This window comes from Zosterops lateralis (assembly GCF_965231275.1).
Source record: "Zosterops lateralis genome assembly, chromosome: Z".
In the NCBI taxonomy this organism is placed as follows: domain Eukaryota; kingdom Metazoa; phylum Chordata; class Aves; order Passeriformes; family Zosteropidae; genus Zosterops; species Zosterops lateralis.
Window position 1 is genome coordinate 42,417,903 of NC_139800.1, and position 16,782 is coordinate 42,434,684.

A 16,782-nucleotide genomic window follows, 5' to 3' on the forward strand; every position below is an offset into this window, starting at 1 on the left:
TCAGTACATTTAAAGTAATTCAGATCCCCTATATTGTACTTCTGCAAGATATTTTACTATGTAAATAATTCCTCCAGTTCAAGCAAAAATGTTAAAAGGTTCTATATATAGCTTCTAGTTTTCTCTTTGAGATTCTGTCATAGTTCTATGCTGGCTGCTAAGGCATGTGCCACACATGATGGCCTTTGGCACTGGTGTGTTAGCATCTGAGGGCAACCTCTCTACTTTTGATCTCTGTATGTGACCCATTATGCCTTAAGGTTGATAATTTTTCTGATTTCCAGCTTCATTGTGGAATCCATTGCTGTGATGCTGAGTATCTTCAGCAAATTCTTTTACAAACAGAGTAAATGTATAAACATTTATAAAAGTCTTACTAAACATAGTGCTTTTAAGTGTTTTGCATCCCTGATCTAGAAATACCTTTTGATCTATTGACAGACTGTCAAGAAAGATACACTCAGCTGTATAGGTAAAACCAGGCTTCTTTATGTGTTTCAGGAACTATTTAAGAATGTGAAGAGACAGCCTAACAAAACACAGAATGAGCAGCACTGGACTGTGACAGAGGAGATCTGCTTTTGTTCCTGGTCTGTCACTATCCTGCTGGACAATCTATGTGCAGTTTCCTCTCTCTGTGCCTCACTTTCACCACCTGAGAAGTTAAGAAATTTATGTTACTTTTGCAAAGTGCTTTAAGATTTATGAAGAAAGAGTGTTTTGTAAGAGCCTGGAATTTACGGTTAATGAAGAACATTAGCTCTTTCCAGTTTTCTCTTCTTAATGCAAGAAAATAAACACCAAAAAAATTTGTCTCTTTGAAATCAGTAGGCATTTCACACTCAAGTCTACTGGTGCCAGAATTTCTTCTGAGTGAATGACAAAAGTTGTGCTCCTTTCTAGACAGTGCTAGTAGCAATTCTTGTGTATACTATTACTCTACTCTGAAATGTCTGCACATTCGTTAGAAAGGTGGAAGGTAGTTAAGCAATAACTCTGAAAGGAACAAGGTAGCAATTTTTAATGCAAACACTGCATTTGAGCATCCCCTGGAAGATATTTATAATGCACTAGCATGCAGGCTAATAATATTAGTACTCAACTTCATTTTCTCATGTTTCCTGACAAAAACATTTATTAAAATATATGGTAGGCTCTTTTTATTAGTTCAAAGCAGTTCCTAAAGTACAAATTGTGACTTATGCAATTTTAATGTGTCCTTTAAAAATTGTATGTGCTTATTTTATTTTAGATGGCCTTTGTTATCATTAGGATACATACTTCAGTCATTCATACTAGTTTTTTCAAAAGCTTTGGAGAGACATCCAGGAAAGCTCACAATTTTTACCCTTTTTCCCCTTTCAAAGGTTTTCAGAAGAGCAGTTTCCCCTGACAGGATATTTTAAATAATGTGTTTTCTATTCTGAACTTTGCACTATAACACAGTCCTGACTGTAATTCTTAATAAGCCAGATCCTGTAGTGTTTATCCCAAAAAGCTTCCTTTTAGAGACTCTCGTGGGCACTAACTTCAGATATATATTTGGTTCTATGAATAGTCACAGCAGTTCAAATCATGAATTTAAATGGCAAATATAAAATACTTCAGACAATATAAAGGCAATAGATCTCACAGGGCATGAACATAAACCCTTCTAATTGGAATATAGTAATGTAAAGATGCATCACACAGCTAATCTGATAATTTGTATATTCTGCCAACCCCTCTTCAATGGTACCACCAGTTCAAAACACATTCCATTCATTCACTAACCACACCATGTGTTCATTTAACCAGCAGCAGCATTAGAACTGAGTCTCTTCCACAGAGTCCCTTTTGTAGGGTACTACCCAGTCAGTTCTTCCTGGGAAAGCTTTCTGGTTTTATATACACACCATTCCATCTGCATTCTCCACAGACAAATGTCTGTTCTTCTGAAATATATTTGGGCCAGGAGCTCAGGTCATTCTTGAAGCAATGAGCCCAGAAAAGATGATCTCCAACTCTCTTACAGGGATTGGCTTTTCCACAACCTTCAGTTTTAATGCAGTGTTTGCACTAAAAACTGCATCACAACTAGAAAGAACTATCATGCTGGGGGGAATAGAGACAATATCTGTTCCTTTTCATGGCTATCCCCACACTTCCTTTTACTGTGCAATAGTTAATTTATTCAGGTGATCCAACACCGTCTTATGCATAATCTCCCACCAGTCAGTAATGAAAATGGCATAGAATTGTTCATCCACAGCATTCTTGAAGGAAATTATTAACACCATCCAGCATGCATTTGTATGTTCTATGTTTCTTCGCAACCATTTCTTCGTTTTTCTTCTGATATTATACATTGTGTTCTCTTGCAATTATATACAAATGCAGATAATATTAAGTTGATTTTCAAAATCTTTCATATTATGTGAATGATGAAAATTCTTCTTTTTTGTTTATTACAAAATAAGGTATTCTGGGAAATCTTTTGTTTTTTTCCTGATTTACTTTAATTGATTGTGAGAGTACACACATTTTTATTTTGCAGTTTTTTTCATAGCAATCACAGTACCTCATTTTTTCAATTTCCAAGGATTTCTTTTAAAAGAGATATTAATAAATAGGATCTTGCATGATTGTTTGCTGTCTATGGGTTTTACATGCTTATTGTCAGATGAGACTTCACAGCTGATTTCTGACAGTGGAATTTCACATTACCACACATTTTCCTTTCAGCTTCTCCTTCCTTTTTTGTTGCTTGCTTTTTTTGCCATCAATTTGCAAACTCACAGTCCTGCGTTTCTCCAGGTTTAGCAATTCTTGGAATAACTCTTTCACATTATGGTTTGTCTTGGCAGAGGTCTCCATGAAGGCACATTTCCACTTCTTAGCCATGGCTTCTCCTTCACTGCTTTCTATCTCTCGATTTTGGTTCTCATCATTTTTGTTACCCACCAGCATTATTGGAATGTTTTCTATATCTCCTTTAATTTGACATATTTGTTCGTAGATCGGCTTGAGTTCCTCCAAGGACTGTCGGCTGGTGATAGAGTAAACCAAAATAAAAGCATGCCCTTTAGAAATAGAGAGACGTTGCATGGCTGGAAATTGATGGCTCCCCGTAGTGTCAGTGATCTGCAAAGTGCATATGCTTTTATCACAGCTGATCACCTGCCGATAGGTGTCTTCAATGGTGGGGATGTAGCTCTCTCTGAAAGTGCCCTTCACAAACCTCAGGACCAAAGAACTTTTGCCCACTCCTCCAGCTCCAAACACAACTACCCTATAATCATTGCTTTGCTCAGGCATATTTCTCTGTGTGTTACTTGCTCAGCTAGGGCCGAAAACCTAGGAGAGAAAACAACAAAAACAAGGAGGCAGACATTAGTACAGGTACCTGTGTAGAGTGCATGCTGTGATATCTTTCCCAATAGGTGAAATAAATGTAATGTAAGTGATGGCATACTTGTTGTAGTAATTTAGGAAGTCTTGCAGGAGGTTAAAGAACAATTTATTTTAGTAGTAAATTAGGGTTTGCAGTCCAGTCTGGACTGGTAGCAAAATACCATCATTGTCACTTCATGGCTGATTTTTAATTAACATGATGTGTTTCAGTATTCTTCCTACTGGACTAATATTCACTGAACTAAAAAGTAGCTTCAGGGAATTTTAACAAGCCCTTGGCCTAAACAAATTATAGAAAGGAAATTATTCTTCTGTATCTAAAATAGATCTAAAATAATCGTTGAAACTGATCACTGTACAAGTGTATGATAGTCAATTATTCTGAATATTCCAACTCTTCAGTAGTTAAGGAATTTATCCCCGCTATGTGTAGACTACAATTCTGAGTAATGACTAAGATCTATTTGTAGATTACTCAGCAACAGCACCTATTGAGCTTTGTATTTAACTCCATGGGACTGTGTGTCCCACTTCAGTGTGTTTTGCCACTGGCATTTCAGGTCAAAGAATACATTTTGATAAACTCAGATTGCTCACATCCAGTCTGCCTTTTTTTTCCAATATTTATCTTGCAACAGATGATATTTGACACGAGCTGGCTGCGCTTATCAGAGAGGTGGTGCAGTCATATTCATAATGTTTTTAGTGGCTTGTACTGCCCAGGTTGGCAAGGGTTATGTCAAAAGTCACAAAATTCTGTGATTCCTGGAGTCTGTTCCCATTGACAAAACCCATCTATATATATAGTAGGACCACAGATATAGATGTAAGATGCTTAGAATTCATTGAAATAAAGTGAAGATTAATTTGTCCTCTCATCAGTAGCAGCTCAATAGGTACACAGCACATACAAGTCTTTTTATATTTAGCGAGACTTAAGCAAATAAAACTTTAAAAATGAGTCCTAAAAATTGAAGAAATCATTGGGTATTGTGACTTTTCAGACCAAAACAATATATATAAGGGGTACATATGGAAAAAACTGCAAAATTTGTGGCATCTGTACTTGTTCTGAAGAAAATGGGCAGGTTTTATAGGGAACTTTGCCCAAGTGCCTTAATGGCATCAAGTGATTAAATTTGTTGTTATAATTTTGCCCAGGTAGCAGTGAATCCATAATAACCCAAAGAATTTCTTTCCTTTTGAAAGCAAGCCTCCAAAATATTTCTTCACTGCAGTGGAAGGAGTGACTGCATTGCAGGGGGTGATTTTAAGTTACCTTTTACCTGTCTAGTAGGAGGACAATTCTGATGTTTTAGAGGTTTGGATCTTAGTGGACCCCCATGCCCTTATTCCAGTTGCAAGCTCATGACAGATTTTCTTTTTCTGCATTTTGATGCTGTTGCTCTTTATGCCAGTTAGGCTTAAGCCATGGCAGTGCATGCTGCACTAATGTCTTCCAATTTGTTCTTCAAGCATATCCTGATGTTGTTATCTTTCTTGTACACAGCATCCTATAGTGTCCTAATTCTAACGTCTGAGTAAGGTGAAAACATCTATCCTTACATAATATGTTGGATGAAAGAGTTGTACTTCCTCCTCTCCCATACCATAGGCAGAATAACCAGTGCAACTGGGGATGCTGATCCTGAGGCAAAGTGCAGAGCTGCCACAACTCTGTCTTCCCAGCCTGGCTTCAGGCAGAAGGCAGCTTCACCCCTTCAGTCTCTCCTGTCATTCTGAGAGGCTTGTTTAAATATAGGAAAGATTGATAAATAGGAGCTCTCATCCTGAGGCACTGAAGCAAAATTGTTTTTCTGACAGCAGAATTCAAGGAATGGAAAGAAAAAGTAGCCTCAGAAGAAATGCTCATGTATGTGTTTATAGAATAGGCAAAACCTTTTGAGGAACAAAGAAAATGAGTGAGCAGCTTATGATATTAAAAAAGAAAGGAAAACCTTAGCTGGAAAAAGAATGAGGAGGAAGAAGCTAGCATAATGCCTTTCCACTGAGCATAAACCTGTATGTAAGTGCTGCAGACATGCAAATTTGGAACAGTCATAGAGCTTACAGTTGTGGATGACTGCACAGAATGAGTTACCATAAGAATTTTAGTTTAATAACTTCTTGTAAGTAAAAACGCAAGAGAGTAAAATCTGCGAATTCCACTTCAGAAGCAGCTTAAGTATCGCAAAATCATATTATATGTAGCCTGGAAACTTCAGGACTAGGAGAAAAAATGCACTATGAAAACTTTTAGTAAGAAAATCAGTGAAATATGGAGTAGAGAAACAAAATTTTTAAAAGCTGAGTGTACTCCTGCTCTATTACACTGCATACTCTAAACATACTCAGAAACCTCCAAGAGGACTGACACATATGGTAGCCCAAAAGATAGAACAAATTGAAATGGGGCACTTAATGGCCTGAAGTATTAAGCATACAGAAAAATTCTAAGAGGAAAATGCATGGTAACAGTCATCAAAATGTAGCAAAGATGGAGAGCACAGTGGGGGAAAAAATTGAGTTTATGTGTTTGTATTGTAGAAGATATTCACATTAGACAATGGGAAAACTTCACAGTGATAAGAATAGCAGACCAATTGTGCAGGGAGATTTTGCAGATATTCTTTAGAAATTACTATAGTATCAAAGGAAAATTCCAGCTGGAGGAGACCTTAGTACATTTCTGGTCCAGACCGCTCATCACAGGTGGGTCACCCATGACACCAGAGAGGGTTGCTCTATCCTGTACACGTGTGAAAATCCCCAGTCTCTCTGGGAAACATACTCCAATGCAAAACTACCATCAGGATGATTTTGTCCCTTTTATACCTAATCTAAGCTACTTTCTCAATTCATTCCTGTTGTCTCTCCTCTCAGCATCTATTGTTGTGAAGAGTGCAAGTCCACCATTTTGATGGCTTTCCTGTAGGTTTTGAGGGCTACACAGTGCTGTCCCTTGAACTTTGTCTTCCCCAGGCTGACCTGGCCCTGGTCCCCTAGCCTGCAGAGCAGGACGGCACCGCAGCTTTGGACACCTCGGTGCCCTCCTCTGCATTGCTCCAGTTTATCAATGTGTTTTTCCTGCTGGGGGTGTCCAAACCAGACAAACTGCATTGCTGTTGTCCCATGAGTGCCGAGCATAGGGGGATTATCACCTCCCTCGGCCAGCTGGCCATGCTCCTGTTCATACACAGCAGGGCACAAGGGAGCTTTGCTGCCGCTGGGGCCACTGCTGAGCATAACCAGGTGACTGCCCAGTACAGCCCCAGGACCTTCTCTACAGAGCTGTTCCTCTCCAGCCTGGGTGACTTCAAAGGAGCGGAGCAACAACATCAGTCGCTGTTTGGTCTGTCAGTCCTAAAGATCTTCAGTTTTGCCAAAATAAAAATTACTGATTTTTATAAATTTGTCCTGCTCAGGAACAGAAAGAACAAAACAAAACAAAGCAAACCCAAAGAAACCCCCAAAAACAACCCACAAAAAAACCCTCATGTGCGTCTTTATGATCACACAGGAGGAAGGATTCCCTAAATGTTTTTTATCATTTTTTCTGTTCTCTATGTGGATCTGGTCACAGAATCTCCTGCAGTAACAACCATTCCATATGAATGTGGTGCATTTGCACACAAATGTTCATTTGTTAATGCTTTTCATACCTATTACCTTACTGGTGTTTTTCTTAAAATGTGTTAACCGAAACACATAGGAGGGCAAAATAAAGTATGGAATTATTCTAGTTTGTGGTGTTATGGCCAGTGAAGGTATGGAAAAATTAACTTAAAAGAAGTCTGAATTTTCAGATGTACAAGAGCATTTCTGATTCAGAAAATCAGTCTTTCATAATCTGAACAGAAAAAAAGTTGCTTTTTATGCGTTAGAAAGGAACCTCACGTGCTGCCTTTGCTACTTTCACAAACTACAGCAGTGAAAACTTACTGTCATCCTCTGAAATGTCAGTTTATCAACACTATCCTTTCTTGAAAAGCCAAAGCAATTTTCATGACATACATTCATACCCTTCATTTTGAATTGTCTGATTGTGAAGTTCAGCAAAACAGTGAATCTGTACTTCTGCTGACTAAGTTTTGTTTTCCGCAGATGCTCTGCTACCACAAGGCTGGAGCTGCTCTGGATCAGCTGCTGCAGGTGAGCTTGATGGGCTATTCACTGGGTCAAACCACTGCCTCCAGTTCAAACTCAGCTGCAGACCTTTATGTTAGTCTGCATGCTCTCCATAGATATTTCTGATATGCCAGGTGAAAGAACAGAAATGTTGTTCTGACAGAAGGATACAGTTCAAGGTCTGAGTAATTATGACATAAAAACACTTTTTTATTATATAGTAGGAAAAATATGCATTATAATTTTTAAATAAAGTACCTCATGTTACCAATTATGCTCTTTATAGTTTAAACTCCTAATGTTCCTTGGCTGACAAATTAATTACATGTGGTTACTGTTCCTGTACTTAGCCACTGGATCTCCACAGTTCTCTCTTGTTGTTAATTGGGTTTTTTATAATCTAAGTTTTCTGTCAATTGTATTTATGACTTGCCTGTCATGTTTTTATTTAAGCTTTAGATAGTATATGCAATAACAAGCAAAAGGTATAGGAAGGCTGAAAAATAACCTCTGAAAACTAATCTACTTGAATATCTACCCTTAGAGCAATATGAGACTAGAATCTCATAGCTGGTGAACTCTTTCAGTTTATGCTTGAAAATAAGCACAAAAAAAAATTCACCTATATCCAATGTTTCCAGTTTTGGGGTTTTTTTGCAAAAGATTTTCTAACATGTTTGCATTGTTAGACTACCATGAAATGACACAAATGGTAAGTTTAGGTAATATTTTTTACTAGATTATATCTTTTAGTGTAGCATTCATTTTACAAAACAGTGTGATGTTACCTTTCCTTTCTGAAGTCAGAGGCTTTGATTGCATCTTAACTGATCCAGTTTCTTGAGGTTTTATGATGTCCTACTGAGATGTCAGTCTGATATGAAATTCAGCAATTGTCAGATGCTGTGTATTAATTTCCTGAATTTTTGTTTTTCTTAGGTAAAACCATCTCATGTCAGTCATGGATTTTTTTTTTTTTAAGCTCTAAGGCAATGTCTCTGTTTATATTGTCATGTTATTGTGAAAAACCAATAAAGTACAGGCAATGTATTGAATTCAAAATCTTGACTCAATTTAAATAGACAGTCCATGAGGCTGTCCAGTGATGACACCACTATAAAAAGACACAAGGTACAAGACGAAGAATGTAGCAATAGATAAGACAGATTTCAGCATGGCTGTAAGATTAATGTCCATTTCCCAATATCAAAGGTGAAAAATGGCACATTACTCATATAAAAGAGGGAAAGAGACCTCTGCAAGGAATTTTTTTCCTGTTGTGCATATAAAGAGGCATTTCTCAGGGAGTATTTTCACCATGTCTGCCAATGAGTATACGCTTTAAGAATGGGGAGTTTCCTACTTCCAGTGCCTTCATCTTTTAATATATGACTTATTTTTTCATTCTATTCCTTTGCTTGTATTCTTCAGTCTTTTCAAGTCAATGGAAAGTTGGACACATTTGAAGACCAAATGATAACTGTTTAAACAGCTTTTTTCCTACAATGTCAGGTTCTAATCCATATGGAAAGAACTTTTTATTCTCATGTGGAACAAAATGTTCTTTGAAGGTCTGCTTCTTGATGATCAGCTAGTCTAAATCATGATTTTTTTTTTCACTGCATAAATGCAGTAGCACTTTTTACTTATGTTGTTCTCAACTACAGTTGGAGAGAAAAGCATTTATAGTTTTTCTTTCCAGCTATAGAAAGATGACCAGAGAGATTTCCTTAGAAAATGTCATCTTCTGCAGAAAAAAAGGTACTGTGTAATAAACCTGCTGCTTTTATCTGACACATTTACCTTATTGTAAAATTGATTATCTGAAATTAAGGCACAAAATCAGATTTTTTTTTTTATTCAATGTACTCATAGAAAGCAAACATTTAAACTAAAAATTCAATTTGTTTAAACTGAAACAGATTTCATTTTAGAGCTAGGTTCTCTACAGTGTTGAAAATGTTTGAATTTGCATGCAAAATTAATACTTTTGAATCTTTAAACTGAAATTAACATTACAAAGACTTTCAGAGAGTCCCCTAAGAGGTTTTGTGGGTTTCCTTCATGCTCCTGGCCTAACACAGAAAAGAAATAGAAAGGACAGGAGGTTTTCAGATAAATTTGTTTCAGGTTTTTTCTATTTACAGGAGACTACGGTCTTAAGAGCATCTGCATGTAAAGGAGGTTGAATCCAGCCTCTATGCTGTCCTGTAGTCACAGGTGCTGTGCTCTGCTTTAGCAAATTGTCATGTCGTTGTCACACTTATACTGAAAATCTCATTCCCAAAACAATGCCTTTTCAAAGTTGTTTGAAACCCTATGGAACCCTTGGTAAAAGAAAGAAATCTCACATGCATAGTTGTCACGGTAAGAAAATCTTTACTAGTTCTTTGGCTAATACATGGTCAGCAGATGTTGTGGCAGAAATAATTTCGCTAGGCAGGAAAGAACTGTAAAAAAGAAAGGGCAGGCAAATAGATGAATAGATGTTTTCTGTAGGAACAACAGCATAGATTTTTGGAACTAAGGCTAACTAAAGTGGCATTGCTTGTTGAAGGCAGGACTGGTGGCAGAAGAATGAATGGTGCAGAAGGATATATTGATTCTGATCCCTGATGAGGGTTCATGTGCAGAAAATGCAGAAGGTGCTGGACCTTTTCCAACAAAGAGCTTTACACGTAGGGATAAACTGAAATTGTTTGCTCTGTTGTTGCCCAAGAGCTTTCAGAATTAACCCTTTAGTAACAGATATGTACTAATGAACCACTATTGTAAAACAAGATTCAGCTTCATTGAACACACTTACCATGTGAAAAAAAAACCCCACCTTACTTTCATTCAGCATGAGAAATATTATGCTAAATTTATCCAGGATGGACAAGTGAATACACTTGCCATATGAATAAAAGCCCTTACTTTCATGCAGAAACAGAAATATTATGCTAAGCTCATCCAGGGCAGAGAGATGAACTATTGGTTATTACTACCTATTTAGTGGCTAGGTTGATCTTAAAATTTAAAAGGGAGAATTTCATGACAGTTTCTTTCTAAATTCAGGCTTTGATTTAGGCATGTTAGATACTTCATTGATTTATCTATTTGAGTATTTTGGTCAGTGTCTTAACCTTTAAGTGCTTATCATCACACTCAGAGAGAAATTGCTCAGAAGATTTTCCATATCTGTAGTTAGGTAGTCATTAATGCACACATAGAAAAATGTCAAAATCACATTATATTCAGTTCCCCTTGGAACTGATTTTTAAAGTCTTTTTCACAACTTAACTAACCAAATACAGTATTTTTTTCCTCAATTTTTGATAGATTTAACTTAACCAAGTAAAGATGGAAAGATCAACTCACAACATCATACGTATGCCTTTCAACAAGTAAGACATAATGCCAGACAGAGCAGTATGATTATAAACCAGAATTTGTCACTTCTGCAAATGTAGGATCAGAGGCTCAGTATGAATTTTCGGGCCCTCTGGTTTCTAATAGTAGAATCGATTTTGGAATTGCGCAATGTACTTTACATATTGCAGCGAACTTCTGCTTCTCCAGCTGTACACTGGAAAAATAGGTTCTGCCTTATGGATCATGTTAAGGGTTTTTGAGCTTTCCTGAATGGAAAAGTACTGAGCGCCAAAAAAGAAAATGCCAAGACAAGAAAGAACATTTCCCAAGCAATGATTTACTTTAGAGGTCGATGATTCTATATATTGTGAGATTCATAAATCTCAGTATTGTGAGATAAAAATCCCATCATAGACAAAAAGCTATTTCCATATAAATATGTATATTTACACAGAAGAACAGTACATTCATGGAAGTGTTTTCCATTCAGCAGAGGAAATTCTGAAGACTGGTGGACAATTTGCCTTTCACTGTAGTTTTCAATTCCATTATGTTAATTTGAGACTACTTCTGTAAATCTTCTGTAGAAGCAAAATTATTAAAGGTTAAGTGCTTGTGACTTCTTTTTATAATATAACTCCTGTCATTAATTTTCTTTGCCTGGCTGGGTAGGATAGCTAGATTGCTATCCTGGCCACTGGAATATTTCTGATGCTCTTACACTGCCCAAATAATATCCCATTACAAACAATGTCTTAAAAAGAACATTTTGCCGCTGGTTTTTTGGGCAATAACTTGGGAATAGGATAACACAGTAGGTTTTAGGACCCAAAATAATCCCTGATAATTATTGAACAATGTAGTATAGTTGTCAGTATGCTTCCAGACACTGGTAAGAAGCCTGTTCTTCCACTGAATTTTTTCTGCATATCAGAGTGTTTTGAAAACCAACAATTTAATTATAACTATGGAGTACAATATAGTAACAGCAGCTTTCTGATTGTTTATTAATGTTCAGTACCCCAACTTGCAATACTTTCAATTCTGAACTAAGACAGGTAGGTTTAACCTTAAGAGTAGTTTTTCTAGATTCATGTTTCTTTTCATTGTAGTATTAAACAAACTTATAAAAATTATATTCTGAAAATTAAAACATACTAAGTAACACATTGTAAGCTTTGCATGTATAGATTGGGAAAGCAGTAATGTTATTTATTTGGGTTAACCACAATATTTTAGCCACTGATAGTTGCTAATATTTGATTATTTAAATAATTAATTCCTTCAGAGAAGATAAAAGTTGTCAGTTTAAATTTTCAGGGAAGAATATCAAAATAAACTATTTTAAAATAAATAAAAGTTTTCTTAGCTTCGGATTAATTTTAAGTAGGAACTACTGGGCATTTTGGGAAGGAAACAACTGCAGTCCAGGAATGGATTCACCCTCTTCGTATGGTTTCTTTAATAAATACATATTTTAAACGAGGAAACTGAAAGGCTGACATAACTTCACTTTTCAGACACCTTTTTAGACAGCTTTTCAGATTCAACTAAAACAAATTTCATTACCTGCAGTCAGGCTGATGCTGACTGGATTTTCCTGCCATAGCATATTGCAGACCTGCATAGCCAGACAGAGAATGTTAACATTCAATTTAATGTTATTTTGTCAAGAGGAGGTGCTCCTGACCTCAGTTTGAGTCCAAAAAGTGCATTTGTCACAGACTTTACACACTCTTTTTCACATTTTGCTCTTTTCTTTCTTTGATACCCATCTCAAGAAATTTTCTGTTATCAATATTTGCTTTCTCAAAAAGGGAATTTAGAGTATGTTCTGCTTCGACTAATGTGTACAGCTGCATTGACGTCCAGCAGTAAGGTAAGATAATTTAATATGTATTTTAATTTTAATGTCACAATAAAAATGCAGTGAAAGTATCTGTTTGCTGATACTTGGAAATATTTGTATTTAAAATTAAAATATCAAATGGAAATGGAAAAGAAAATTTCCAGAAATATTTTCTCATAGTACATTTTTGGAAATTGTTCATTTTAAAGGGAAATTAATATTGCTAATATCCATGTTTTACAAAATTGCTAATTTTCTTCCCATATTTAATATTGATTATTGCTCAATTGGTCCTAGTAATAAAAAATATTAAGGAGAATCAACAAAAATTTGGAATCAGTCTAGATACCACACAAAATATCCCACAGTGAATACTGTTTGAGCTTATGTCCTGATACTCACTCATTCAAATGCAGCTTATTATGTATTACAGAAGAATTACTGAGTAATACTGTGAATTTAATACAATCCCATGTACAAAATCAATCAAAACCATAAAAAAGAAGAAAAAGATAAGTTCATAAGCATAAAGAATGAGAGAAAAGGGGAATTTGGAATCAAATGCAGTCTTTCTGTAGAAGCATCTTTAAACAAGAATATTGTTTATTGCACATTTATTTAAAAAATCTAATTTTGAGAGCAATAGCACATACTCTGTCACAATGAAAGCTCAAGTCTGATTTTTCACACATGATGCTGGGATCTCTACATGGGTAACTGTGCTGGTTAGCACAAGAGAAAGCCAGAAAACAAACTTATTAGGTTATTCTCAAAGGAAACTAGAAACAGTGCTAGTAACAACTTGAGGAATAGCAGTATCAGTTTATATAGTCTGCTGTTTTTATTGGTACTACAGTGACTGCAGTGCTGGTGTAATATAGTCATGACCACTTGGCCAGAAGGAGCCTCGGAACTCCAATCAACTTCCAAAGAGCTCTGCTCTGCACTGTGAGAAAAAGATATTATTCAGCCTGAGGTTCATTAGGGCTTGTGAGTCTGCTGGTGTAAACAATAGTGCAGCACAGTGCAGAAATATGCTTTCATCTGACTGATGTGAGACACATGGAAAACCGTATTTACTAAGATCTTGACTCACTTGCAAAGGCACTCTTTAGTGAAGGCAACTTCCAAATGTTAAAAAAATGGTATTTAGTACTGAAAGAGACTTTCTGGGTTATCAAATCCAGTGCTTTGCCTTTGCAGGCAATCATTTCACATAATCCCTTCCATCAAGTTACAACTAAAAGTAATTTAAAATGTTTTCTATATATTACTTCAACTAGAACATAATTTAAGAAGCTTGCTGTTGTAATGGTTTGAAATCTTCCAGCCTAAGTGTATTCACAGCTCATTTATACTAATCATTCTCCACTCTTACCAGGAATAAAAATAAATAGCTCTACATCACAATTGTTCTTCCAGATCCATGGGACCATTGATTTGCAGCTGTCTGCTTTAACTTGTTCCATGTTTGTAGAGTTCTTCGTGCAAGAGCCTCAGAAATGTGTGTGGTGTGAGGGAGCACGAAGCCTAGAGGAATATAACGTTTCATAGCTCCAGAACAATGGCACAAAACCCATTCTGCATGAATCAGGCACTACTGCATTTAGTAAGGACAGACGGGCCCCAGAGAGCAGCTCCTGAGCATAACTGAAGTCCATTAGTCAGAAAAGTAGAAAAGGGAAGGGGAGGGGAGCAAGATAGCCCTCTAAGCCAGAACTAAATATGTTGAGATCTGCAAACATTCTAGATAATGGTAAACTGTAAAGCTTGGCAAAGATACAACAGCAACCAGTTTCATCAGCTTCATTTACCTCAAAAGGAGTGGGGGTGTACATGGCTGTGAACTGCTTACACAGCTGTATGTGCCTGCATGTATAAACAGGCATTTCTGAGTTCACTTACTAGGTACTCATGAGAACAGGACTTTTAAATTCTTTAAAGTCAAAATGCATCCAGTTTTGTTGCTCCATTCTGTGCCTACCCTTCTGTGTCTGAGTGGTGCAGCATACAGAGCATCCCACATTTCATGGGAAAGATAGCAAGGGATAAAGTGTTATCAAATCTGAATTCAGCAGCTCTCAGGCACTTGAGAATGGTCATATGAAATGATTTATTTTCTTTCATTCAGTTGGGAGAGGGACAATCTATTGAGGGGAAAAAATCCTGCCTGTCAGTGGGATGCTGCAAAGTTGTATCTGTCGCAGGGAAAGAAATCAGAGGCTTTCTTTAAAATAGACATGTGTTATTTTATTCAGACTCCACATTTTTGTATTCTTCTATTAGTTAAGTTAAAACGTAGCTTTCATTTAAAACAAATAAAAAAATTCTCCTTAACCCACTGCAGCAGCAGTGCTATAAACTAGGGCAAAATTCATCACATCGAGTTTTAATGAAAGGCAGCTTGAAAAAAGGTCATTACTAGCATCCCAGCCCACAGAAAAATGATAGTTAACTGGCCAGTGTGTGTATGACCAGCGCCTGGCTTTCTTGCTAGCCTCAGTTTACAGCATGCCATGTTCTCTACATAAGATATTAGCTTAGAGAATATCTTGCAGTTGTAACTCAGGCAAAACTCTACCGACTTCAGAAGAAATTCTGCCCGAGTGAGCATTGTGCATTTTGGCTGAAGAAAATGAAGACCTCTAAATTCAATGCAAAACTGTGCCTATTGTGCAAGGTAGTGTAGAAAAACAATGGAAAGAAATTTACCTGGGTAGGAACAGAAAGCTTCAAATGCTCTTCAGTTTCTGCCTGTCATTGCACCAGCTCTTCTCCCTCTCTGCCCTGGGCTCCGTCCACCAGAAAGGAACCCTTTCTGAACCGAGGGGGCTGCAGCCTGCAGCTTCCCTCTGCGCCCTGTGCTGGCTGCTGCCCGCCCTCCGCTGCCCTCCCGCCCGCTCCCCGGTACCTGGGTCGTGGACAACGCTCTCGCTGGCTGGATCGCAGCCTCCCTCTTTCTGCTTTCACGGACCGACCGACTCCAGCCTCTTCTGCTACTGCTACTGCCTAAATGGCGACTGCAAAGCTCATCTAGGCTTTGAACTGCCACCTACTGAATAATTGTGGAATATATACTTGTATAGGTACATATACATATAAGCTGTAATGTTCTAGTTTTCTCAGCCGAAATAATAGATTTTTACAATTAGTCTCTAAAGCCTCCAAACATTCTGTGGTTTATCATTTAAAGCTGTAGATTACATTACCCTGCGCTCATAATTCTCCATTTCTTTCAGCACGGGAACAGAGAACAAGCCTGTCTCTTTAACTTAGAAAAAGCTTACAAAGCCTTTGGTGAGGCTAATCCCCAGGGCAAAAAAACAGCATAGCCGTATTCAGATCAATGGAGCTGTGCTGATTTTTATTACTTGGAAATTTAATCCCTTAGGTCTCATATTTATTCACAACAAACAAACAAGCAAACAAACCAAACAAGAAAAAAAAAACAACCCAAAACCAAAACCAGACAACAACAACAACAACAAAAACAGTGGAAAGAAAAATGTGCCTAAAAAACCAGCTTTTGCCCAACATAGCCCCTCAGAAGTTCACTCATCTGAAATGGATTAGATTTTTTTTTTCTGACAGCACTGTAAAACAGGATTCCTGAGATCTATGAACAAACATAAATTAAGAGATTTTCTCCACTTTTAATGAGGAGATGTGTGTTGTGGTCTTTGTTTGTTCGTTTTGTTGTTGTGGGTTTTTTCGGGGCGGGGGAGGTTTGTTTTTTGTGGATTTTTTTGTTGCTGGTTGGTTGGTTTTGGGGGTTTTTTTGGAGAAAAATGCAAATGCAAAATCCAGTGTTTCCTTCAGGTCTTTACTTTTAAAGCAGCTTCTAATACTTTTCTTTCTTGGCTAGAAATGAAGTCCACTGAAGGTGTTTGAACTGTCACTGCAGAAAGGAAATGTAAGTACAGGGTCTGTCTATGAATCTGTGTAAATCCCCTGGGAAGGTGTGTGGACCCCAAGATTTGTTCAGTTGGTTAGAGTATGGTGCTTTAAACACCAGGACTGTGGGTTCAATCCCACAAAAGAAATGTTAAGAGTTGGAC

At 37.1% G+C, this 16,782-nt stretch overlaps 1 protein-coding gene and 1 long non-coding RNA gene across 3 annotated transcripts in view; both read right to left on the bottom strand.

The window, feature by feature from the left end:
* The window catches only part of LOC310922690, a 439,183-nt gene that overhangs the window by 272,449 nt on the left and 149,952 nt on the right, over nucleotides 1–16,782 (bottom strand). The gene's annotated exons all lie outside the window — the stretch shown is intronic.
* Nucleotides 882–15,727, bottom strand: DIRAS2 (DIRAS family GTPase 2). Of its 2 annotated transcripts, none has more exons than XM_083882811.1 (2): nucleotides 15,636–15,727; nucleotides 882–3,336 (listed from the first exon to the last, which is right to left on the bottom strand). In XM_083882811.1, the coding sequence occupies exon 2, from the start codon at nucleotides 3,295–3,297 to the stop codon at nucleotides 2,698–2,700; it is 600 nt and encodes a 199-aa protein (XP_083738937.1). In that variant the 5' UTR covers nucleotides 3,298–3,336; nucleotides 15,636–15,727; the 3' UTR covers nucleotides 882–2,697. The 2 variants fall into 2 exon arrangements, with proteins under 2 accessions (XP_083738937.1, XP_083738938.1); XM_083882812.1 differs by lacking the exon at nucleotides 15,636–15,727 and adding an exon at nucleotides 15,437–15,529.

What these genes read in the sequence shown, in the direction of transcription:
- DIRAS2 (XM_083882811.1), bottom strand. Translation starts at nt 3,297, where the DNA reads ATGCCTGAGCAAAGCAATGATTATAGGGTAGTTGTGTTTGGAGCTGGA.